The sequence below is a fragment of the Cyanistes caeruleus genome, chromosome 5, assembly GCF_971803275.1.
Source record: "Cyanistes caeruleus chromosome 5, bCyaCae1.hap1.1, whole genome shotgun sequence".
Taxonomy (NCBI): Eukaryota; Metazoa; Chordata; class Aves; order Passeriformes; family Paridae; genus Cyanistes; species Cyanistes caeruleus.
In genome coordinates, this window is record NC_141705.1 from 47,553,258 (window position 1) to 47,577,726 (window position 24,469).

The 24,469-nt window shown below is 36.9% G+C and overlaps 1 protein-coding gene across 9 annotated transcripts in view; it reads left to right on the forward strand.

Moving 5' to 3' along the window:
- TBCK (TBC1 domain containing kinase) overlaps positions 1–24,469 on the forward strand; it is an 87,892-nt gene that overhangs the window by 50,065 nt on the left and 13,358 nt on the right. For all 9 annotated transcript variants that reach the window (XR_015286637.1, XR_015286639.1, XR_015286638.1 and 6 more), the window contains 2 exons: positions 10,355–10,530; positions 22,888–23,063. Coding sequence is in view for 6 of the 9 variants with exons in the window: in XM_023924698.2 (XP_023780466.2) it covers positions 10,355–10,530; positions 22,888–23,063 (352 nt within the window). In the remaining 3 variants the exon portion in view is untranslated. The remainder of the gene's footprint in view (positions 1–10,354; positions 10,531–22,887; positions 23,064–24,469) is intronic.

Genomic DNA, 24,469 nt, shown 5'->3' on the forward strand with positions numbered 1-24,469 from the left:
TTTAGATTCTTGCTATAAGTTTGTGTGATACAACACAAAACTTATAAACTTAGTTTTTGTTCAACTCAAAAATTAGGGTTATTGTAGTTTGACTTGATTACCAAGTTCATTACCTGCTGTGCAAGTCAGCAGCAGCTTTTGTTAGGGAACATCCAGACACATACTGCTCTTTGCAAACAGTTGAAGGATCCTTAGACCAATCCACTCCCAACTGGAATGGGTGCAGTATAGAGCCTGACAAACAAATCTTCCACCAGTGATCATTGCCAGTGTCAGCGCTGACATACAGAGATCAGTTACAGACTTCTGAGAACTGATGAAAAGATGTGGATAGATGTTGTTCAACAGAAAGGAAATACCAAGCCTAAACATGAGCTAAAACATACTCAAACCTTTTAGGTTGGTTCAGTAAGTTTATATTCTGTAATTCTGGAGCAAGAGGGTTCATTCTTTTAGTGCTGTGTACCTTAGGAAGGTGTCTCTGATGACTCCAGGCTAGTCAGTGCTTCCAAAGGAAGAACCTTGGCCTCAGATGGGAAGTTCATAAAGACTGACTGTAGAAAAGCAATCCAGTGCAATGAGGAGCTACAGTAAAATGGTTGAAGTGGAAAACTTTGTGAGACACAGGCACGTAGCTTTAAGATACAAGATCTGGCTATCATCAAACCACAGACATAAATGATTCTCCAAGGAATGGATTTTCTCTAATGTGGGAGAAATTATTATATCCATTGCCATTCTAGTGATTTGCCAAAATGCTGAATCCCATGATGGTGGAAGTCATGTGAATGCTTAGAAGGATTGCATCCAGCTTATAAATGGAGTAAAGGTTGAAAATTATGGAAATTCTCTACTGAGATTGTATGGAGCAATTTTGAATGCATTTCTGTTGACAGCAGCAAAATTAGACACATATCAGAAGGCATGATATCATATCAGTTCAGATATGTTTCTGACCCTGGGTAGCTACCATTTTACTCTCTGCTGTTTTGCTTCCTAAAAATCCTTTGTCTGCGCACATCTGTGATCCATACGCTTTTATTGTACTGGAATTTTTGGTGGTTCAGCATTTAGTTAATACAGATCTGATAAGAGGAAAAAATGTCAGTTGGCCACCAAGTCTACACTGAATTTATGGGTGTTTAGTGCCTGTTCCCATTTGTTTCACCACTACTCCAAGGAAAATGTAACCTCGAAGATTAAAACACCACCATTGAAGGGACTTACAGAGATACAGTGGTTTTTCATATTCCAGTGAGCAGTAGGAAAAAAAAAAAAGGTAATACAGTATTTTGATTAGGGTTTGACTTTTTTCATGCATTTTTGAAAATATCTTATTGCTTAGATTAAGGCTGTGAGGAACAGAAGCCATAACAGCTCCTCTAAAATAGAACTTTTTTAACTTCAGCTACAAAATTTTGACATATCGATCTGTTATTGTTCATGGAAGATGGCTCTGGAAAGTATTTGCTATGGATCTTGAGAAGCTGTCTACTTTTTCAAGTTCCAGTATAACTGAAGAAAAACAGCACTTTGGTCTCTTTCACATGATACACATGATAATGGTGTTATAACTATGACAAAAGTATTCATTGGAAATATCAAAAGACATCAGAATTTAAAAGGAAGTCACTTTTTCTAGTTTTCTTTTCTTGAAATATGTCGGTCAGGCTGATATTTATATTAGCATCTTTTTCTGAGTATGGTGCTCATCTTTGCTATATTAGATGGCTTTTTGGAGATGCAGGTGTATTTCATGGTGCAATTCTTCAAGCTTATTGGCTTTGGGACAGAAGCAGAGATATTTGTCAGGGCACACCTGCTCACCAAGGCTGTCTGGTAGTGTGAGAATCTGTAAGATTGATGTTTTTTTACCTGAAGCTGTGGATGCTTTAATTATTCACCTTTTCTATTCATTGTGACACAAAGAAAACAGTTCTAAATTATAGTTTCTACCCTCTTGAGACTGAAGAGAAATGCTGGAGTGGGCAACACACTAAGGAAAGAAAATGCTGAAATCCTTTATTGTAATCTGTAGCTGTCACTGGCAGAAGAAAATCAAATAAATATCCTTTAGCAAAGGACCGTCTGCTGAAAGGGATGGTGCTTCATAAAAAGGGTGAAAAGTGATTTTCTCAGTAGAATTTTCCTAGTCCATGTCTTTAAAACAGTCTGACACACAGCCTATGCCCCTGCTTCTTGAAAGAACCCTGATAGTGCTCTCCAGAGTGAAAAGGCACTTCAGAAGATACAATAATCCATTTGTTAATCACGTAGAATTTTGTACACCTTTATAATATGGAATAAAATAAGAGTGCAAGAAAGTAGACTGTCAAACATACTAGCATTTCTAGGACTTCTAGGCACGAACAGACAAAGTTCAGGCTGCTCTTATCTGAACTTTGTTTCTAGATGTGGTATTTTTCCTCATTACAAAGGTGTCTTGGGAAAATATTTCCTTTTTTTTCCCATTAAAACTATGAGCATAGAAACTGATTCAGGATTAGACTAATGCTTAGAAAGCAATACTTTGTACTAGACTTCTTTCCTTTTTGCTTGCAGAGGACGTTGCTGACAGAGCAAGGTGCCTCATAGGGTATCTTTATGATTTTGTTATGCTGAATGTTTGATTGCCTGTACAGGTATGAATAATTTTTATTCTCTAACTGTTAATTGAGGAGAATTTCTAAATTGGCTGCACAAACAATGCAGTATTAAAAATTATTGATTGAAATGTACACTATCACCACATTTCTATATGATTTTAGATATACTGAGGGTGTATATCTTGGATTGTAATAGAGATACACTTTACTACTTAAATACAGATTGGAATGGCAGTGTAGGCTGAAAGCTGGAAAAATCTTTCTGTCAAAATAAGAACGTTGAAATGATGTTAAGTGGACTCTCAGTGCTCTTATACTTTGGAGTAGCTGTCAGTTCCCTTTGATTTATTTTCACATAGTATTTCACTTAAACTCCTGCTTTTATAAAGCTGCAGGCTGTCTCTGTTCAAAGTTCTTCGTTTCTAATGTCCTAAGAGTATACTGGAGTTTAGTAGAAATCAACAGTGAGACCAAAACTAGACATGGAGAACTAGAGCAGGATTTGTACCTAAAGGTAAGACTTTATTAATATTGCAGGCTTGGAATAAATTTCAAGACTGCAGTGTTAATATTAAAGGGCAGAACTTGTCAGGAATTACAGGTATCCCAACTGGGAAGAACTCACATCTTATGTGAACAATGCTGCCTGCATTCTGAAAATGCTGATAAATAGTCTGAGTAACCAGCAGGGGTGTGTCAGGTGACACCTCTGTCACTTGAAAGATTTAATAAATCTAGAATTTAAGAAGCATCTGTAGGGGATGGGGGGGATAGGCTGGACATATTGCATTTGGCTTTAGAGCAGGGCAAAGAGCTGGATAGTCTCTTGCTAGCTTTTCAGCCTTCATGCTAAAAGAAGGCATAGCACCATTCTAAGGAGACAAATCATATAAGCAGTCATGTAATGTGATGAACCACAAACTTGTCTGCTGGGAATGCAACCCTGAAATTACAAACTTTTATGTCTTGAATGTACTTTAATTCCTCCATGTGCAAATTCAAATGTGGGTGCTAACTTAGCTCTTTCACAGAATGGGGGAACTTTTCCCCATGGCTTGTGAGTAAGTTAATTATGTTGCAAGATTTAAATAACTTTTAAAATGTATACTGACAAGGTTAGACTGCTGCTAGTTACTTAAAGCTATTAGCTTTGCTATGTGAAATACTAACATAGACTTGACTAGTGGTAAACACTGGAAGTTTTGGATCTCAGTCAGTTATCTACTGCTGTGCCAAATGGCTAGAGCATTTTTTTAGAAATGAAAGCAGTTTTAAGTATGGGTACATAAGCAAGATGGCTATTCTTCCTGTTTACAGTTGCTGTATTTATGGGAAATAACATTTTAATCCTGAATAAGATGTTGCTTGCTCTAGCAGTTTGAGAGGGTTACATGGTTCAGGATACTCCTTAGGCAGATCTAAATATTCTCTATTTATCTTTACCTATAGTTTTTCCATCACTGGTGTGGGAATGAACAGGTCAAATTAGAGGCTTTCATCCTTTTCTCGTGGAAACAGGTGCTCTTTTTCAGGATTACCTGAATTTTCATCTTATTTTAAAAGCAGAAAATCTGACTTACTTCATGTTATTTTCTTATAAATATCCTGAAGCCTAACAGGACAGCTAATGCAAAGGTCTTCTAGTTATGGCTCTTCAGAGAGTCATCAGTTTTAGAAGTATTTGGCCTGGTCAAAGTTTCTGACTGTAGAGTTTTTAACAGGTTTATACCCAATACACCTGGGAAATAACTGAAGTAGCTCATAGTTACCACTCAAATGGAAACCTATAACAACATGATCTCTGTTTTTTCATGCTGAGTTTCAGTCTTTGTATATTATTTCTGTGAAGCATGGGTTTAGGATAAAGAAGGTGAGTTTCACTAGTATTTCAGATTCACAAGTTCTTAATCTCCATGGCTTTCTCACAAGTTTCTTCTCTGAGCTGATCCCTGCAATTCTGTAAACCTGTCCTTTTGTGCATCTTCTGGTTATTATATACCTAAGAATAATGTTCATTTTTCTGCTGAGCTGCTTTATTTCCCCTTGTGTATTTCTCAAGTTTTGCCTAACAGCCTTTGATTATTTCCACTATATATTGGGAATTCCTCTGCTTCTGTCATTGGCCAGTGTCCTACCCTGTGTTAGTGCTGCTCCAGGTGTCTTTAGCATTTTGTTAGTTTGTAAAAATGTCTGCTGTTCCATGAGGCACTGGCACACCTCATAAAAATGTTTAAAAAGCGCTTTTTTTTAGCAAGAGCTTAGCTACAGTCTCTATGTAATCTATTTCTGCCTCCATTCTCAATAAGACATAGCATGTGGCATTTGGTGATTGACTTACAGAAAAGCTTTACTCTTTGTACAGTCACCTGGCATTCTGTGTCTTCCCTGCTCATGTCAATCCTGACAACATCACATTTCCATACGGGAAGGCATTCTTTAGCAAACATTTCCAGTGAACTGCTGAGTCAGAGAATTTTTACCATCACAAGAAAAGAATCCATGTTTGCCCTTTGTGCAGTCTGATGTCTAGGGAAAAATTCATAGTGTTTACTGCTGCTTCTCTCTGCTGCTGTCCACAAAAGAAATGAAGTCACGCAACTGTCCTGCAATGTATGAAATAAATAATGTAAAAAGAAGAGTTCTGCATTGACCTTTTCATTTATAATAACCTTCTTACAGTAATAGATACAGAGATGTTGGATGGAAGTGTCACTTCTGTTCCTGGATTTGTCCTTCTAAATGTGCACACTCAGTGTGACTTTTTGTATGTCATTAGGAAAAGAGAGTTCTTGGCCTTTCACCTCTATTTCTTCTAAGAGCAGGAATCAGGAGGTTGAACTGGCTGACCTATTCAGTACCAGAACACTCACAGCACAGAGATTTTCTGGCCTATTTCTGTGGCTGTGTGGTGAAAGCTGATGTTGCCCGGCAGGGTAGTAATAAAGTATTTGTGATGGAGATGTCAAACCAAGCTCATAATTCTGGTCTATTCCCAAAATGCAGAAGCCGTTTATTTTGGCTGAGTTTCTTAACTGGTCTCTTGTTACCCAAGGAAAAGGCTCTGGAATTGATTAACTGCACACAAAGACTTGCTCTGTGTAGATTTTCATTAGGAAAGAGCTATTTGTCTTACATTTTTCTCCATTACTTGCCTTCGCTTGCTGTGAACAACATATGCACACCCGGTTTTGCTGTAAAAAGAAAAAAATTCTATGTGCTTTTGTCACAGGTGTATTGCATTTAAAATGATGCTTTTTTCAATATCTGTTGCAAGTGCAATCTACTTCTTTATTTATAACAATAAACCTTAAACTTATATAGCTTAAAAAGCAGCTATGTCAGGCTGAGCCATCCTTTTCAGTTGAGGCTGTGGATAGAGGCAGGCAGCAGCTTGGTAAGAAGTTATAGGTTAGCATGAAAAAAGCAAAACGGAAAACATCTTAGAATAAACAGTAAGTTTCATTCAGAAAAGGAGCAAAATGTTTCAATAGGCTTAATGTTAGGATGGGGCCATGGCAAAACCACAATGCTACTGTCAGACCACTTTTCTTTCCCTTCTCTACTCCTGCTGTAATCAATTGCTGTATTATTTGCATATTTAGAAATGTCAAAGCCTTTTGATGCTGAGCAATTAGCTGCTGCTATAGAGTTGTTTCCTGTAAGACTTGATTTTTGCTTGACTGTGAAATACCTGAGCTCATTTGAGCCAGAACTCCTAAACATAATCTTTGAAAATGAAATTGTGACTTTGTTTCCTAAGATACTTGGGCTCCAGCTTTGACTTTTTGAAATACAGGCACCTTGCAATTTTTCAAAAACAGTTAGAAGATGTACTAAGTTTTGAAATTATAACTTATTTTTATAGTGTTTTTATTATGTTATAAGTCACACTTAAATTTTTTCACACTTCATATTTGAGGACACCGTGTTATTCAGCATGTTTTCACCACAGATTTTCCTGTGAAATAATTTGTCTTAATAACAACAGAGGGCACATAATTTTTAAGCAACAAAATACGCCAGTGCTGGGATCCTGGAGAGCACCAAGATGTTAAATATGTATCTCCATGAATAAGCATGCCCTCTTCATCCTTTCTAAACGTTACTTTCACTTGTTGTGCACACCTAGAGATTTATGCAGACCCTGCTCTCAGAAGAATGTTCATCTAAGTTGTTTGCTAGTGTCAAGTACTCTGGTACATTCTGCTGAGGTAGTCTCTGTTCATTTTTTCATAGTCCCATTCAAGAATCTAGGTTCTGACATGATCTGTTTATGCTTCTGACATATCAGTGGTATGTTTCTAATAATATGGAATCTCTAATGTGTTCTGGCTTGTAATGTAGTGATTTGGGAGCAGGAAAAGTACAGGCAGGATTAATACTCTGTGAATGCAGTCTTGAGGAGATAACAAAAAATGGACTTCTCACTAGAGACTGACTCATTTGTCATATATTTGAAAGAGCATGGGAAGAAATCGGGATTGAAGTAGAGCAGCAGACCCTTACTTATTAGCCAGAAAGAGGAGAAAAGATCTTATCCAGCAAGGATGCACGAGATTGCATTCCATTTTACTGATTGCATCTAGTGACGGGAAGTGATTTTTCTGAAATCGAAATTGCAAACAAATGATGAAGAAGGGCTTGAAGGTTACTCAAGTGTGAAGCCTGTTCATGTAATGTGACTAATAAATATTCTGTAAATATTTATACCAGTTTAGTGTAGTCTTAAACTCCAATATCCTGAAAGTAATTGTTTTTTTGAAAAGAATGTGAGTAATTATTTCACCACCCATAGTCTTGTTTCCCTTGTGGGTGCTAGTCGACTGTTCCCATATAATATGCATGTATGTGCCTAAGGTTTGCACATTGTTGGGGGACATTTTGTGGTTGTGGGGCTTTTTTATTGTTACTTGTGGAAACCACAATTGCCTTGCTGTAGTTTTTATTTTGCATTGTTGAGAAGTAGATAATTAATCAACAGACTGTAAATTTATTTTAGACTTTTAATCGAAAACCGGTAAATTTTATTTTAGGCTCTTGATGGTTTCCCCCACAAACCATTAAAAATTCTCTCTTGTTCTGTGGAGATTCATTTTAAGCCATGCCCACTGTTCTCCTGAAATGCTGCTTAGAAGAAATGAGAAACCAAGCATTCCAAAATCACAGAACAACAGGCTCCTACATTTTTTACTTACACCCTGATGTATGAAAACTGGTAATGTTTTTTACAAACATGCACACAGTTGAAAGAGATCCTAAGCATCCTTGAGTCCCTCTCCTAGCCCTGGACAGGACACCCCAAGAGTCACACCATGTGCCTGAGAGTGTTGTCCAAGTGTTTCTTGAACTCTGTCAACTTTGGTGCTGTGTCCACTCCCCTGGGAAGCCTGTTCCAGTGCCCGAGCCTATTTTCCAGTTCTCTGAAATGGATTTCCTTTGGAATTACAGAGCTTGCTTCTAGGAAAAATATTTTGACCTGTTTAACATTGTCAGTCTCAATTGCTGCTTTCAGCTTTTTCATAGCTTTACTGCAAACAGTGTTCCTATTCCATCCCCCAGTTCTGTTTTCAATTTCAGATATATGTTGGCTATTATGCCCTCTCACAGCCATATGGTTCTCATGCTATTAATTATTGTTGTTCAGATTTATTTTTCTTACTAGCTAAATTCTGCATTAATATCTTTTATTATAGCAGTACTACTAATTTTTCCTTAGCTAAGAATCTCAGGAAATGGGGCTTATAACTCAACTGTAGCAGTCTCTTTACAAAAAAAAAAAAAAAAAAACAACAAATAAAACCAAAACAATAAAAGAAACCACAGCCCCACTATAAATGTACTGCAATCTTGAACTGAAATTCTCAACTTTTTATAAATAAAATGAGTTTTCAGAAATGTAGAAAAAAAGTGCAACTGTAATGACGGTGCTTTTGGGTGTTTTCTGAGCTTGAGGAATAATAATCAGTGAAAGGCATTCCCTCTCTATACCTGAATTTAGAAATTGTGTGAAATTCTCCAATTGTGTGGATTTTCCTTAGGAATTATGTTTAATAACAGCCTTCAATTACAATATAGTTGAAATGAAAAATTGTTAGCTACTGTTCAGACATCACATAGTCCTTTTATCTTTGACACCTATTATCCCAAGCAGCTGGGGAACCTGATATTGTCACGGAAAATTGTGACTTTCACACATCCACAAAAAGGTTTTAGAGCTAGAATTAAACTTGATTAAGGCAGAGCTTTACTCTCAGACTTTTCCAAATTTTAGAAGCTAAATAGCACATAAACATGTTGTTATTGATGGAATTAAAGCATCTGCTATAGATTGTATCCTATCTGAATAGGGACAGCTTTTTAAATGGGAGAGTAATAGATCACATCCTCCAGATTTTAAACAGTCAGTAATCTTATCCAACTAGGTTATTCTGCCCCAAGCTTCAATTTCAGCTTCTTCTGCTTACCACCCTGCTAATGACTGAGGTTTCTGGAGTAGCTCCCAGATTGATGGCAAGGCATCAAATCTGCTGATGGCAATGAGTGATTGATGGCAGTGCATCAAATCTGTTTGAGACATACAGATAAACCTGGCTACAACACCTGTGTTTTCTTCATAGAAGCTGATGCTTTAATCTAAATTTTGACTGTTGTAATGAATCATACATGATCTTGGGAGAGACACAAGAAGTGTTGATATCCCTGCTGTTTGACAAAACTACACCAGTTTTGTCATAAAATGCCACTTATGATCATTTTTCTCTTAAGATGACATACAGGAGGTACAAAACTAACCAGTCCTTTTATAGTGGTAAAAGAGTAAATTACTTGTATGTTACATCTTGTTAGAAGATAGATACATGTAGGCTGCTTAGTGTTGCAAAATATGTATTTCCAATAGGCTTAGATTTTTTTTTCTTTTACATATGCATTTCATTGTACTTTCCTGATTTTTAATTGACCACATCTTATTTTAGGATGCTTCTCATTTGATAGGTGTCAGCTTTCCTTTCAAGTCGAGTAATGTATCAGCACAATGTATTATCACGTCACTCTTTCAGCCAGGATGTTTCACTGGGAATGTCTGGTTGGGTTTGGGACTATATTGTTTGTTTGTTAAAAAATTCTCTAAAATCTCCACAACAATCCATTATGTTTCCCAACAAGCTGAAAAGTCCTATTTTCCAGCAAACAGATAACATTTAGGTTTGTCAAAATGGTGCAGGCCATGCAAAATTCAATAGTTGAAAGCTTTCAATCTGGCTCTTAGTTGGACTTAACTAACAAATAAAGACAGTTGTTCCAAAAAATCCTGATGTCTCTACACTGTATGAAATCTACATATTTGTGCATTTCATCTACTTTCGATGACCTGCACAAATTTACATTGAACAGTCAATAGTCTGACTCATAAAGACTTAAAGATGCCTTACAATGGCAGGGCTTCCATTATTGTCCTGACTTTGCATTGGTAGAAGTTCTGATATGCTTCCCTTAAACACGTTTTCCTGTATAACTGGATATAAGTTAGTTCTTAAAATGTTTGTATTAGTTTTTAATAAAAATCCCTCCGAGTGCTTTTCTTTTTGAATGGGAAAATACTTTTGAAATCTACATTTCCTTTGAGCAAGGGACAGAGAGACAAAGTTATAGATGAGTATATGTATATTTAGTAATGTCATAGCTGGGTTACTTGGCTTTACTGATATTTTGCTCTTGCATTTCTTGTTTTGTCTTTAAATCCCTTCCAGAGATTGATATTGAGCGTTGTGTTCGCGAGTCGATCAACCTGTTCCGCTGGACTCCGAAGAGCGCCACGTACAGGCAGTACGCGCAGCCCCCGCGGCAGGCTGCCGAGAGCAGCGGCACCAGGAGCTCCCTCTCCTGCTTCTCTGCAGACTACCAGGAAGCTCCTCGCAGTGACCTTGTAAGCAGCCCAGAAATTGGAAGGGGGAGAATTGTTCAGATTATTCAGTGAAAAGAACAGTGTGCTAGTGAGAAAGAGGGAACTGGAAAGTGATACAGGCAGCTCTGGCTGCTTTTTCCTTCTTGGCTTATCAGGTAAAGGATATGCCCCAAGTTACTCGGAGAGTTTAGTAGGTGAGTTATGCCTGTGTTTATCTTGGCAAAGAGTAACTACTAACTAAGAGAATACCATCGTTAAATAGATACCCAGTTTAGCAAAAAGATTTTTCTCCTCTATCCAGTAGAATCTAATGGCTGTTTCTCTTGTCAGTTGAGCTGTCTGAATACTGGTAATTTGAAATTATTCCTTTCCATCCTCTAAACAGTATAAATCTGGTTAGTTTCTTAAAAACTAAATTTTATTTTGTTGGGGTTTTTTTTCCATCCACATTCTCCTAAAATCGTTCTCTTCATGAGAACATTCCAATAATATGCAAAGTATATATAGACCTGCCATATCTCTTTGGTGAATTGCATTAGGTTTTAGTCTTTCCATTTGTTTTTCCTGACTACTAGGAAACTAAGAAGTGTTGCTGTATTCAAAGTGAATATTTACTTTTTAGTCCTTAAACTGGAGCTTGATATTCAGTCATTTTCTTGTTTTTTACTTTAGTTTTTATTTTATTTCTGTTGTAATTTCTGGAAGCCTTAGCTACAGATCAGTATTGCAAGTGGTAACATGCAGATGAAGAACAAAAGGAAACTTACAAGATCGTACAGGATTTAAGAAACAGTAGGTGGATCTAGAAAGGCAATGGAGAAGAAAAGTGAAATTACAAGGGAATATTGGTTGTTGTCATCTAGGAATTGTAGCCACCACAACTGCTGCTGTGCTGCTCTGGAGATGTGTAGAGAGGCTTTCTGAAGGAGCCAAGGGCGCTTCACTTTCTTTGAGTAATTCAGATAGGACCTCCTAAGGTACAAATTCCTGCAGAAAACATGTCCAACACTGAATTCAGATAGGGTAGCCCAGGGCTTTGATCCATCAGGTCAAGAAAACTTCCAAGGAAAGTATTCAGTCTCTCTTGTCAGTCTGGTCACATGTCTGGCAGTGCTACTAGTGAAAATGATTTTGTGCATGTGCTAGTTTTTCTGAATGTTATGACAAACAAGTTAAAAAAACAAGTCTTCTGATTTCTAAGCATTTGCTTGTGCCTTTATGTGTAGAAGCAAGAGTCAAAACACTTGGATATTGCAAAGGGAGATGGGAGAAAGCAGTGCTGGTCTACTGAACTAATAAATAGTAAAAAGATTTGTATTTGTAACAGAAAAATCCCTATTTCAAATCAAGCAAGACTCTTTCAGTATTCTTCTGTTTGCTGAGAAATGTTTTGAATGTTTTTTTCCTGATAGTGTTTTTATTTTCATACCAGAAGTTGTGTTTATTTATAAAAATGGTAATTAGGTTCATCCATCCCAAAAGTTCCAAGAAATTAAGCAAATGTTTTTGGTATGTTAAAGAGGATATAAATAAATACTAGAACTATTGCCTTCTCTTTCATTTCTAATTCTGTCTGCCTAGCAGCAAAGACCTCTTGAAATACTTCAGTGCAGCTGAAGGTTTAACATCTTTTGAAGCACAAGTATATTGGATCTTTTGGTTATTCCTGTATTGTGTTTTTTAGCTCATATGAAAGAGAGCTGTATAGGTTCTGGGATCTGTACAGAAATATGTAAGCAAAGAGGGAACTAATCTCCCGGACACAAAAAAGACTATTCATATCTTAAATTATAATCTACAAATGTGTTGTTTGCTCTCATGTGCTGTATATTTTGTGTCAGATTTTGAGACAGATAGATACAAGCATGTTATGATTCAGTCAGGAGCCATAGTTCAGACTTGGAAAGTCCCATGTAACATGAGTCCATAACAAGCTGCCTCTCACTTGTGACCAATCCTGTCCTTTTGGATGTTTGTCTTCATAAAATGACACTTCTAAGGGATTAGAGCAATATTGATAAAAAAATTAATTTAAATTATTAATGTAATACACTATTTACACACAAAGGTGATGTGGTTTGTTTTTGTTTGGGATTTTTTTTAACCTTAATCCTGGAATTATCCATCTCTTTCTTCAAACATATCCTCTCCTGGTGTTTGCTGCCATGGGGAAACTTTTTATCTACTTGAAAGGGGTGAAATCTGAGTTCAATCTTTAGTACACACAGTACCCTTTAATGGATTTTCTGAAACACCATTGTGTCCTTGCTCTGCAGTTTAGCTCTTAAAAAAATAACTTTGCTGTTTCCTTACCTATTTAGTTAGTCATTCTTTGGACAAATACTTACCACTACATTTCTATCTCCAATTTTATATTTGTGGGTCACCTCTGTGTTTGAAAGTAGGTAGGGTGCAGAACAGTTCTTTGTGAAGAAAGTTGTGGGTTTGCTTCTGAAGGTAATTTATGTCTCTTGAAACATTAAATGTTTAGTGTTTTTAATTGTAAACACCAGCTGTCTCTTACCTCTATATTTGTATTTTCTTTCTACATTGCTTCAGTTTGTTTCTTAAGTGTTTTTTATTGGCTACTCAAATATTTGTGTGTATCAACATGTGCTTTGGTTAATAATAGCAGGAGAAGTATTTCCCCTCTGGGTGTGCATTTTTCTCCCTAAATCAGCAGTCAGTAAAACAAAACTGCTTTGACTCCTTTTATCACTAGCATTGCTTAGTTTTTATTTTAGTGACATCTATTTGCAACTTTGTAAATAGGCTTGGTTGCTCTCTTTTTAATTCCCAGACTTGTGTGTTGCTTAATCTTTTACTCTTCCAGCCAGTAAGCATATCTCTACTGAGATAAAATCTCAAGGAGGAAATAGTTTCAGAGAGAATGAATGTACATCTTAAGTGGGTTTGCATTGTTTATTTTGAGAAAGATAAAATGTCAAAAATAACAATGGAAAAAGCCCTTTAAATTCACTACTGAATGAATTTACACTAGAATCTACTCAGTTTTGTGTCTGTAACTTTTCTTTACCGGTACATGGTTGATTTTTTTTTTTCCTTCCTTCTCTTCCTGAAACTCACTTTCGTACCCTGGAAACTCCTGAAGTATTTTTCCTGAATGTGCAGGAGTCACAGAGACAAATAACACTGTAATATAACAATTGTCTGCTGTATCTGTGTCTCCATTACTGTAGATATGGTAGACATTCACTCTCTCCAGCTACTTCCATAATTCTAAATAAAAGGGAGAAAATATTGCAGCTCAATATCTGTTCACGTGTGGCAGAGGAACTGAAAGAAATCCAGAGACTGGTACAATTACAGCTTTGTCTTATTCTTCTGCTCTTGAGTTCTCTTTTCAAGAGTGGGAGTTCCTGAGAGATGCTGAGGAATGAAAGCATTCAACTGGAAAAAAGTGTACCAGACAATTATTGATCCTTGCACTGATTTAATGCCAACAGTCCAGTTCAGCTTTTTGTTTTTGATGAAGAAGTAGAAATACCTAAGCAGTAACTTGACTTAATGGTTTGATCAAACAGCACAGATATAAAAAACCATGTTTTTACCAGAAATAGCATAAGCAAAGTTATCTTTCCTTTGCAAATAATTAAGGATAGCTTGTGTGATAGACTTCCTACAGATGGGAATTCAGGCCTATTTGTCATACAACAGCACTGAGTTGCTTCTGAGTTCCTGTGTGCACATAGGAAGTACTTGTCCATATAAAATATATTGGCCAGGTTTATATTAAGCCATTAAACTGTTGTGTAAATCCATTTCTTCTTCAGAAAGAAGCATGGTCAGTAGTGTATACCAACCCTTCTGTTTCAGTGTACAAGCTAAGAAATGTCTGTGTGGTGTTCATGCTGTTCACAATGGCTGTTACTTATATTCTGCCTGAAAGGTCTTCTGACTGCCTTGACCCAGTTCAGATTTCATCTTCTGTTTCTGTATGGATCTTGGTTTTGTTTTCTTCTTCCATCGTTCTTACACTTAACAGAAAGCTCTTACTCAAATTGGTCTTCAGTTCAAATTGTGTGAAGAATTAACTTATCAGGATCTTAGTTAATGCTTCTAATTTATTTTACATTGCCTTTGGAGCTTCTGTTTTAGATTAATCTTTGATACTCATAAGACAGGCAGCCAGCTACCAGTGGAAGTGGGGAATGTAGGGAAACCTCTGCTTCCAGAGCTTTGGTTCTGCAGAGGAAATTATTTAAAAGAAGCCTTACTTAGCACCTCGTCTACTCTGACTGACTTTGAAAATCTGTATGTATTTTCTATAGTTTTAGGACTTTTTGTGGTAGAAGATGAGGCATTAAATTACCAGAATTGATAAAATACAAAATATAAGGCTCAAGAAATAATTGATGTTAAATGTAAATTTAAAAGTTTCTAATGAATGTTGTGGGTATTCTTTTAAGTTGCAATACAAATTGCAATTATTTAAATTGAATATAAACTCATTGAAACAAATGTACTGCTTAGTTGAGACAGAATTAAAGGAGTATGTTTGTAATGTTTGTAATAATCTAAATGCTATTTATATGAGACTGTAATAGATCATATTTAAGGACTCTAGATCATATTCAAGGGCTGTAAGCTTGTTTTGCACAGACTTTGTTTTCGGGTCTCCCTGGGATGTGTTCATCTGATTTGAATGTTAATGGGGCAGTTGGGGCAGCCAGGGCACTCTTTGCTGCAGCCTTAGGCTCAGGTTCTGGATTCACTGATTGTCCACTAGTCCTTCTTCACAAGCCTTTGTGATCATATCCACTTTGAAGTTGAAAGCTGGCTGTATTTGACCTTTTAGACCTCCCACAATTGGGATTCCATGACTGATTAACAAATGTGCAGAGGGAGAAAGGGTAGTTGTACCAGTAAAATTAATTATTAAAAAAAAAAAAAAAATCTAGCTAGTTCTTTCTCTCTGCATCTTGTAGGGAGTGTTCTTTTTAATTGTTTTTTCCCAAATTGGAAATTGTTTTAAAGTCAAGTTCTAGGAGAATATTAGGAAATAATTACGCACCTCTGCGTTTGAGTATTTTTTTAGGCTCTAGTGGTCCTGCTTTGCAATCTGGCTGGCTGAATAAAGACACGGTTCTTATTGTGTTTGTTTTCATGTATTTTGTGACTGTTTATCTTTGAGAGGGAGTGCTATAGTAGAAATAAGGGGTTTTTTTGTCAACCAAAACCAAACTGAAGTTTCCCGAGTGACAGTTTTATTTCATACTTTGTTAAACAATCCATATTTTATAAAAAAACAAAGAAACAGTGGCCTGCATCTAAAAAAGAAAAATGAAAGAGCAAATGCAGTGTTTATGTAAGTTTGCTTCAGGAGAGAAGTCAGAATAACCTTCTGAGTGTGTTAAAATACGCTTTAGGACCAGCACATATCTAAACAGCTTAATGCTTCGTTCAGCTTCTGATAAGCACAATTAGATACTGCAGTGAGGAATTACCCACTTGGTGTTACATTTTTTATTTGTGTGCTTGTAGCATTAGAAGCAATGGAGTTTGGGAGACATTTTTGAAGTCAAGTTTTGGAGGAGAAGTAGACTGAAGGATCTTAATGGTTTGTCTCCCACACAAACATGTGCAGGTACACAGCTATAGCTGCCTCCTACCAGTCACAGCAACTCTAATTCCAACTTGTAGTAGCTCCTGTGTGTGCCATACACTGCTGCTGTGAAAGTTAGGTCTTAGAGCACAGTGCTGTTTAACTGTGTTATTAACACAATTTTCATGATGGGGGGAGGGAGTGTATTATGTCAGCCTAAGGTGCCTTTCCCTCTATTCCTCAGTCTTCTGTCCTACCGTATTTGTTTTCTCAACATGGGTCTCTATAGGAGCCTGCCTTGGGCTAGTCTTGAATTTAGGATTCCTCTCATTCCTTTCTTAGTGCACCTCAGGCCAGGCTAGATGCTGTATGCTTTCTCAGTTGAGTCAGGATGTAGTGTCATCATGATCTAACTTTATTAGGAAGTGCAGTTGGAGGATAGAAAAGACTTTCTAGATGCAGCTCTCTTGCCTGATGCTGTCACAGACAGTTCTTGCAGACCATAGCCTTGTACAAATTGTCTGGTGGCCTGTGTAATGGTGTCAACACCATCTTAATCTACTAGTAAAAAAAGTGTTACAGCTCTATATATATGTATTTTTTTTCTCTTCTGACATTATTAGGAGTGGAAAATCTGATTATCAAATGTATGTGACAGCATAACTATAAGAAAGAATCCATACTGGTTGTAAAGTTGAGCCTGCACTGAAGTTTAACCATGGAGCCCATCCTGCAAATGTGAATTAATACATTTTAGACTTATAGGAATAAATGTTTCTCTTGATTTTCATATAGCTCAACAAAGCTTCAGCCCAGGTCTGTAAAATGGGTGGAATGGTGAAGAAATAAAATATTTATGTGAAAAGCACATATAGCTTACAGGGTAACTGTCTGGCTGACCATATCATCAAAATTTTTGTCAATTACTCAAATTCAGTACTCATCTTAATAGTCACCAGTTGAGAGAGCCTGAACAGCACATTTTGACAGGCTTCACAGTGGTAGATGACTGAAAATGTCCCAGAGCTGTGCCGCCATTGTTAATGCCAGTTCACAAACAGGAATGTGAATTAATAGCAACTACAGATGAAGGAAGGTAGAATGTCTAAATCCAGGGTCTCTGACCAAGTGAGATACGTGATCACATTATGAAGGAAATTCTTCTAGCAGTTGCAGTTTGCATTGAGATGTGTTATTAAATTCTGATTGATATTTTGTTGGGTTTTTTTTGTTAAAAGGACAGGGGAATCTCTGACTGTTTCCTAAAGATTCTGTGATAATTTTTCTCAAATCAAAGGAATACAATTTCTTGTCAAGGACAGAGCATCTATCAAAAAGGTAAAAAAGAGGCACTGATGGAAAACATTCAAGGCTGGCAAGATCATTCTTGCTCCTGCTTTTACTTTATTTTATTTATAGTTTTATTGCACATTAAGGCATCCTGTGAGTATTTTCAGGCACAACTGGATTATGTCTCAGCTTTGTGTTTTGAAGTGGTTCCATGCAGTGGTGAGCAGCTTTTACTTTTTTTATCATATCAGGGGCAATAACTGAGTTTGCAGCATGTCTGCCCTGTTGCATGCAGGGGAATATCATGTCTTCCAGTCCTGTTGACTCAGTTTATTCACTCAGTTATGTTATTCCATTGAGAGGTTTCCTTAATAATGGGCTGGTTTGGCAAGAGGAGCTCAGGTTTCTTGTAGACAGCCTACAAAGTTGTGTGCAGACATTTGGAGGATGTTTATGATTGACAGTTGGCTGGAAGTTTCTGTTTGCCCTTCCCAAGGTGTGACTTCTGAGGTAGGGAGCTTTGTGAGGGAGTCAGAATGGTGGAGGGGGTGGAAGAGAACAGCTTGCAAAATAAGAATGGAGCAAACTTCAATAGGAAGTGGAGAGAGAGAGGGAGCATGGGGAAGGTAGACACCAGTGTATTGACTAGGAAATATAAGCAGAATATGATGGCCACAGAGGACTGAATCTAAGTTTATAAATCAGTTTGCTAGAGGTTGTGTAGGGAGCACTGGCACTCTAGTGTTGAAGAACTGTAGAAGAGAGTTCTTAAAATATGGAAGATTGACTTTTCCTGCTTTATAAACAGTCAGAATTGAGCATCAAAAAACACTGAAGCCTTTTTGTATGACCCTTTGTTAGTGATTGTAATAAAAGTAGTGGGGAGGGGGACTGCAGAGCTTAAACCATTATCTTGTAAGCGTTTTTAAAATATTTTTGTAGTCTTATTTCTATGTATTTGCATACACTGGTTTCAGAAATATGATTGAAAAGTATGGAATGACATATTTCATGAAACATGTTCCTTCATGAAGGATCTTGCTAGTTTGAATAGAGTATTTTACTTGAACCCCAGATTTTAATTATACTGACTTCCAGGCTGCAGTTCCTAGTATATTAAATAAGCTGCACTAAGTTTTGCCAGCTTCAAAGACAAAAGGGAGAAACCCTGCATCTATTCAGATAAAGCTGTCCTTTCCATGGAGAGAAAGTTCTGTTAAATTGCGGTTCAGCAGAACTAAAGATCCTTGGCTTTCTCAAAAAAAAATCAGGGATCCTTGATCCTTTCTCAAAAAAAAAAAGTGCATATCTTCATTTAATAGCCATGATGAAATGCCTGTAAGAGATTACAGACTAATGGGAGAAGAGATAGGAGCTGTGATTGTACCAGCTTCATGTTCTGGAGTGCCTTAATCTTTCTGAAACTTGACTTCCAAATCGAGAGTGGATAAGCAGCTTTAATTCCTAATGTTTAACAAAAAAATAATTTCATTCTTAATGCTGTTTCTTCTTATTAAGAGCAGTAAATGCATATGGATTAGCAATTCCCAGGCCTATTTGAAAATTAATGGGGTGAGAAGAATAAGTACTTTGAAAGTAAAGAATGTAGGGTGTTATCAGAGAAACTTCTGGATGACAAGGAGACTTCAGACTTCAGCTTAGGTACTCTTTCTGCTATTGCCATCCTGCTGATTTCGGCAGTCTTGCCTGACAAATGGTTGCTTATAGCTGAATAGTCTGAAGCAAGATTCATGCTTGTAGTTAGAATATGCTAAAATAAGTTTCTCTCCGCAGGAAAACAGAAAAAGTGACTTAAGTAGTAAGCTCAGTATCTTAGCACATGTAGACTTGTTCACACATGGATGTGTCTTTCTGATAATTTTTATGTTTTCTAAGTAATGACAGCAAAGTACATGAGTATGCTCTGTCTATGAGCAGTTCTCAATTTCAGTATTGTTGTCAGTATAGTTTCTTAACACAGTCACTAAAACACAAATTTGTAACTGGACTTTTAACTACTTTCTGGCACTGTGCTCAGAGTTTCTGCTTTTTTAAGTGTGGGTTTTTTTAGAAAGTATGTACCATGTCTGCCTTGGAAAATAGTAAATAGATCACAGCAGGAGGACAGTTGAAAGGAAGAAACAAGCATTTTATGTATATGATAAGCTTTTAAGGTTTTTTTTAAGCTTTTCCCAGTGGTTATCCTGGATTTTTTTTTTGTGCTTTTTTTTTTTTTAATTTGTCCTGTTTGTACTCCCTATAGAGTATTACTGGCATGTGAGTTTTAGGTTGTGAGATAATCATTATGCTCCCTTCATTGTTTAAAACAAACAAAAAAAATATAGATGGTAAATTCAACAGGATATTGCAAGTAGCTGTCCTGAGATGTGCCTGCCTGCACTTAATGTAGGTGAAATCAAAATCTCATTTGCTTAGTACACCCTGTTCATAGCTTGTTGGATATTTGTAAGTAATTGCTAACAGACTATCAGTGCCATAAACTTTTTCTGAGTGCAGCTAACCTAACTTAAAGGATTTGGTTTACGGTGAACCCTCTTCCTTCCTTCACCTACTTTTCCTTCTGGTTCTTCACAGCTGGAAAGCAATGCCTGCAATGACATAGTAAAGCTTAAACAGGGAACTGAAGAAAATAGTCCTGAGAAATGTGAAGACTCCTGTTTAAAATGTCAGCCTGTTTCTTGTACATCTCCTCTTATTTGTCCATGCTGAAGGAAAGAGAGTAGGCACTGAGGTGACAGACAACAGCTATCACCTATGTAACACTGTTATGTAGAGGAGTAGGAAAGGCATTAAAGGTTCAGAAGAATCTGCAAGATCTTTGTGTTCAGTGGATGTGACAGCCTGAAGAGCTGTCTCAAGTCCAGTTTCTGTAGTAGTTTCTTGCAGTTTCAGATTATCTGTAGCAGGATGGTGGTTTATGAAGATGAGGTCTGAGGATGGGGTAGAAGGATTGACAGCTTGATGTTGGCCATGTTTAGTTTGTGCAGACTGGCAGTTCATTAGAACATTCTAGTGAGAAAATGCATGAGATGAAATGTAGTTGTTACCAGATACAGCAGAGGTAGTAATTTTTTTAGTAATTAGCAAAATTATCTTATAAACGCTTGCATAGATTTCACTTTGCAATTTGAAGGAAATAAATCAGTCTGATAAAATAGTTGTTAGAGAAAGAATTGCTGAATCAATTCTATTCCCAGCTAGTATGTCAAGAAGCTTCAGGTTTGTTCAAAGCCTATATAGAGAAGTTGTATCACTGAATCTACCACAGTACATAGGACATAGTAGGTCAAAGCAATGTGAAATTCACAGCTGGATACGTTTCTTCTTAATTTCAACCCAGTTAAAAGGAAAGAATGTTTGTGTTGGTTATTAAAACCTAACAAGAGGACAGATAGTGTGTACCTATAAAACACTTTGTATGGCTTTATATTTTTAGATAAAATGTTTTTATATCAGATTAGGTGATTTTTGGTTGGTATGTTTTCTGCTGTAGACTTCATGCTTTCTTCTTAATGTTTCATTCTTGTCTGAGGCATTCATCCCATCAACTGAATGGGACAACTGAATAACATAATGTAAATGTTTCTCCAGAAGACTTAATTCGGGTCATCTCAGCCAATTTCACTGACTTCATTATCTGAGTGTTTATTGTTACCTGTAATCATGTGAACCTACTTCAAGGATTGAACTCTTTGCAGCAGACTTGCTTCCCTTCCCTCCCTGGTGTTGCTCCTCGAACATGCTCCCAAGGCAGAAGCTGTTGTCTGAGGAGAATGTAGTGATGTCTGCCAGTTTGCATTCAGGCATATTAAGCTGTGTCAGCCAAGTGTGTATTTATGCAATCAGTGGCTTTCTCTACATTACTGCCTTTCTTGGATCTTGCAAATGTGTCTGCTATGAATCCCCCAGACATGAGACTTCTGAATTCCTTTGGCAAGTATGAAGTTTTAGAGAAGAGTTTGACTTTTTTCTTCCTCCTCCCTTTTAATGCAATTCATTTCCTTGGACTCCTTCTGGGAAAATTCAGCTGTTCAGGTGGGAGGTGCTTTAGACAGCAACTGGAAGTTGGCTGTGCCCTGTCACACTGGTTTTTATGAACACAAATTTCCCTTGAGTATTGACTATTCTGTTGAAACAAATCATGCATTTTCCAGAAATTGTGTATTTTTCTGATTATAAAGCATCTTCACTCTATTTTTCTGAACTTGGAAGGAGAGTGTTGAGACTGGCAATTTGTAACTTCTTCTGTTTTGAATATTATTAAATACAATGGAAAAGGCAGTTCAGTGAGGTAATATTCCCTGAAGTAGAATTACTGATTTTGTTTGTAATTTTGAGGGCTTTTGGATAACTTGAGGAGAGGTATTTCAAAGTGCTGGACTGTCTTAAGAAGTCTTTTCTGGAATATAACTAAAAAAAAAAAAAAAGTCTATGTCTTTCTGTTATATTCCCTAAATTTGGCATAGTCCTCAGATTAGATGAGGAACTAGTATGTTTAAAAGCAAAAAAAAAAAATCTAGGGTTAACAACAGTCAGACTAATAACAATTGGTAATGCCTCAGTTTTCTTCTGATTGCTACTCCTGTTGTCTTGAATCATGGGCTATAAGCAAATAATGTATTGGTGTGATTACTGCAGCCTTAAACAAGATAACAGAAGTGGAATATTTTTTAGAAGCAGAAAAATTGCTACTGTGATATTCTTTAAGAGCATGCAGGATACAAATTCTAGTACTTGTGAATATTTCTGAGATAATTCACAATGAATGTTATCTTACCAAATATAATTTCAGGTATTATCATGCAGTTGCTTGAGTACCACCAGGGGTGTGGTGTGTGTTGTGTCTTAATCTGTCACATTCCCCAAAACAAATTTTTTTTAATTTAATATTTAATTCTCCTATCCCACAAAACTAAGGACAGATTTTCCAGATAATAATAAAAAAATACTATATTCTAGATATAATATTATATCTTACATTTCTGGTGTCCTGATTTGTGCTTGGTCTTTGGGCTGGAGAAATAACTGGTGTTTAGAAAGCTCTGTATGTTTCAAAGACATCCTTGCAGTTTCTGTGGCAAGCTGCCAGTTACTAGCCATTTTTTCTGCTCCAATCTTTTCAGTTTTTCTTTTCAGAGTGTTTTCTAGACAGTTTTCTTAATTTATGGTGTTAAGAAATGCTCTGTAGATGTTGTGAGCCCATCAGCCACCGTGAATAATTCATTAATAAATCACAAACTGAAATCATTTGCACAAATTTTCAAACTATTCTTCTATTTTAACAAATTCTGACAGAAGATAGAGCTGTAGCTGTCAGATAGGCATTTGGCACTGCTCTGGAACTTTCGTGTGGCTAGTGGAACTCTGACTAGTTCAGAGTTATGAGAAAAAGATGTGTTTCTATCTAACTAGGTTGTTATACTTGAAGATGTCAAATAATTATAAGTTTAAAAACACCCCATATTCTTTCACTTCTCATATTATTTTTTTTTCTTTTAAAGTCTAGGGACTCCATCAAGTTGGATGACCTGAAGGCAGAGGTGTCCCCACGAATTTCAGCAGAAGACCTGATTGACTTGTGTGAGTTGACAGGACCTAGTCATTCCAAAACACCTGTAAAGAAAACAAAGCCTAGCAAGCCAAAGCTGCTGGTGGTGGACATCCGTAACAGCGAAGAGTATCCTTCAGTTATGAGTGCCAGTCTTGCTAAATCCTGCTTGTGTCAATTGCCTGCTCATTGTCTGCAGACTGATGTGTTAGAATGGTACATAATGGAAAGAGAGGGATCTGGTGGAGGTGGAGTGAAAGAGCTGAAGGCCAGGGGGGTTTCAGCATGGAGAGGCCTGGTTTGCAGAGCAGAGGACAAATGTATTTTTCCCTTCCCATTTTAAGTTGTGGGTTTAGTGAAATCACTTTGTACCAGTAGCACAAGTGCTTTAATGCTACATTTTTCTTTATAAGATGTATCATCAGCAGGCCTTCCCCATTTAATGTGACCAATATTTTGGGAAGGTGTGAGTCTTTCCAATTAAGTGGAAGGGAGACAGAGAAGAGGTGATGCCTCATGTGCTTTGCCAGTCCCTCAGTGGAAAACTGATTCCTGTTGAGTGCCTTCTAGCTATGTCAGGTAATGCAAACATGTAGCCATCCTAACTTAAGTCCTCTAGTAGCTGATAATCAGAAAATACATATTATATACATAATAATGGTGTTTTGGAGCTATATTTTTACCAAGGTCACTACCCTGTCTTCACCTTACACGTGTTGCATTTCAAGTTACAGTTCTTTTCATAAAGCATATTTTTTTTTAAATCTTTGCGTTTGTTTTTTTCCTGAAATAATGTAGTTGAAGGACTGGGATTGTTTGCATTTTGGAAGGGGTAGTCCTTCTTAAAGATGTTTTGGTATGTTTGAAGTTTGTAGTAGACTAAAACGTGCTGCCCTTTAAATAATAGCTGGAGTGATATCCTAACACCATCTGGTATTAACAATGCCATTAACAGGAAGTGCCATTAAGAAGGCAGCCAGGTAGGTAGTAAAATTGCCCTGGAGTGTACTGGTTGGTATATCATTTGCAGAAGAAAATATCTGGTGTGTAGAAAGTTATCAAATTGTCAGCAGTTGTGAATATACATGGGAAACCTCAAGGATACTGCATTTAGTGTCCTGTTCATTCTCGCAATAAGGGAACAGGCTTTGTGTTTGTCACAAAATTTCAACAAACTAAGATAGGATCAGACTGTATGTTTCCTTGTGTGTGTTTTAAAATGTGACAGACCACTGTGAGGTGTTTCAAAAATATGATCATTTTGTGTGTTTTAGTTTTAGTCTTTTTCACCATGTATGTCTGTCATGCTAAACTTTGCTTTCACTTCATTTCCTTGTTGCTTTGAGACAAGCATGAGAGATCTTCCAACACATATCAAACATGATTCATATTTCATAACATGACCCACATGAAAGCTGAGGGATTGTTTTATAAGGAATCTCATGTTGCAAGGGCAAGAGCTACCAGCCCGCTTTCCCAGGAGACAGCTTGGTAACAGAAGGCTTTCCAATGGAAAGCTGTTAGACACAAAGCAC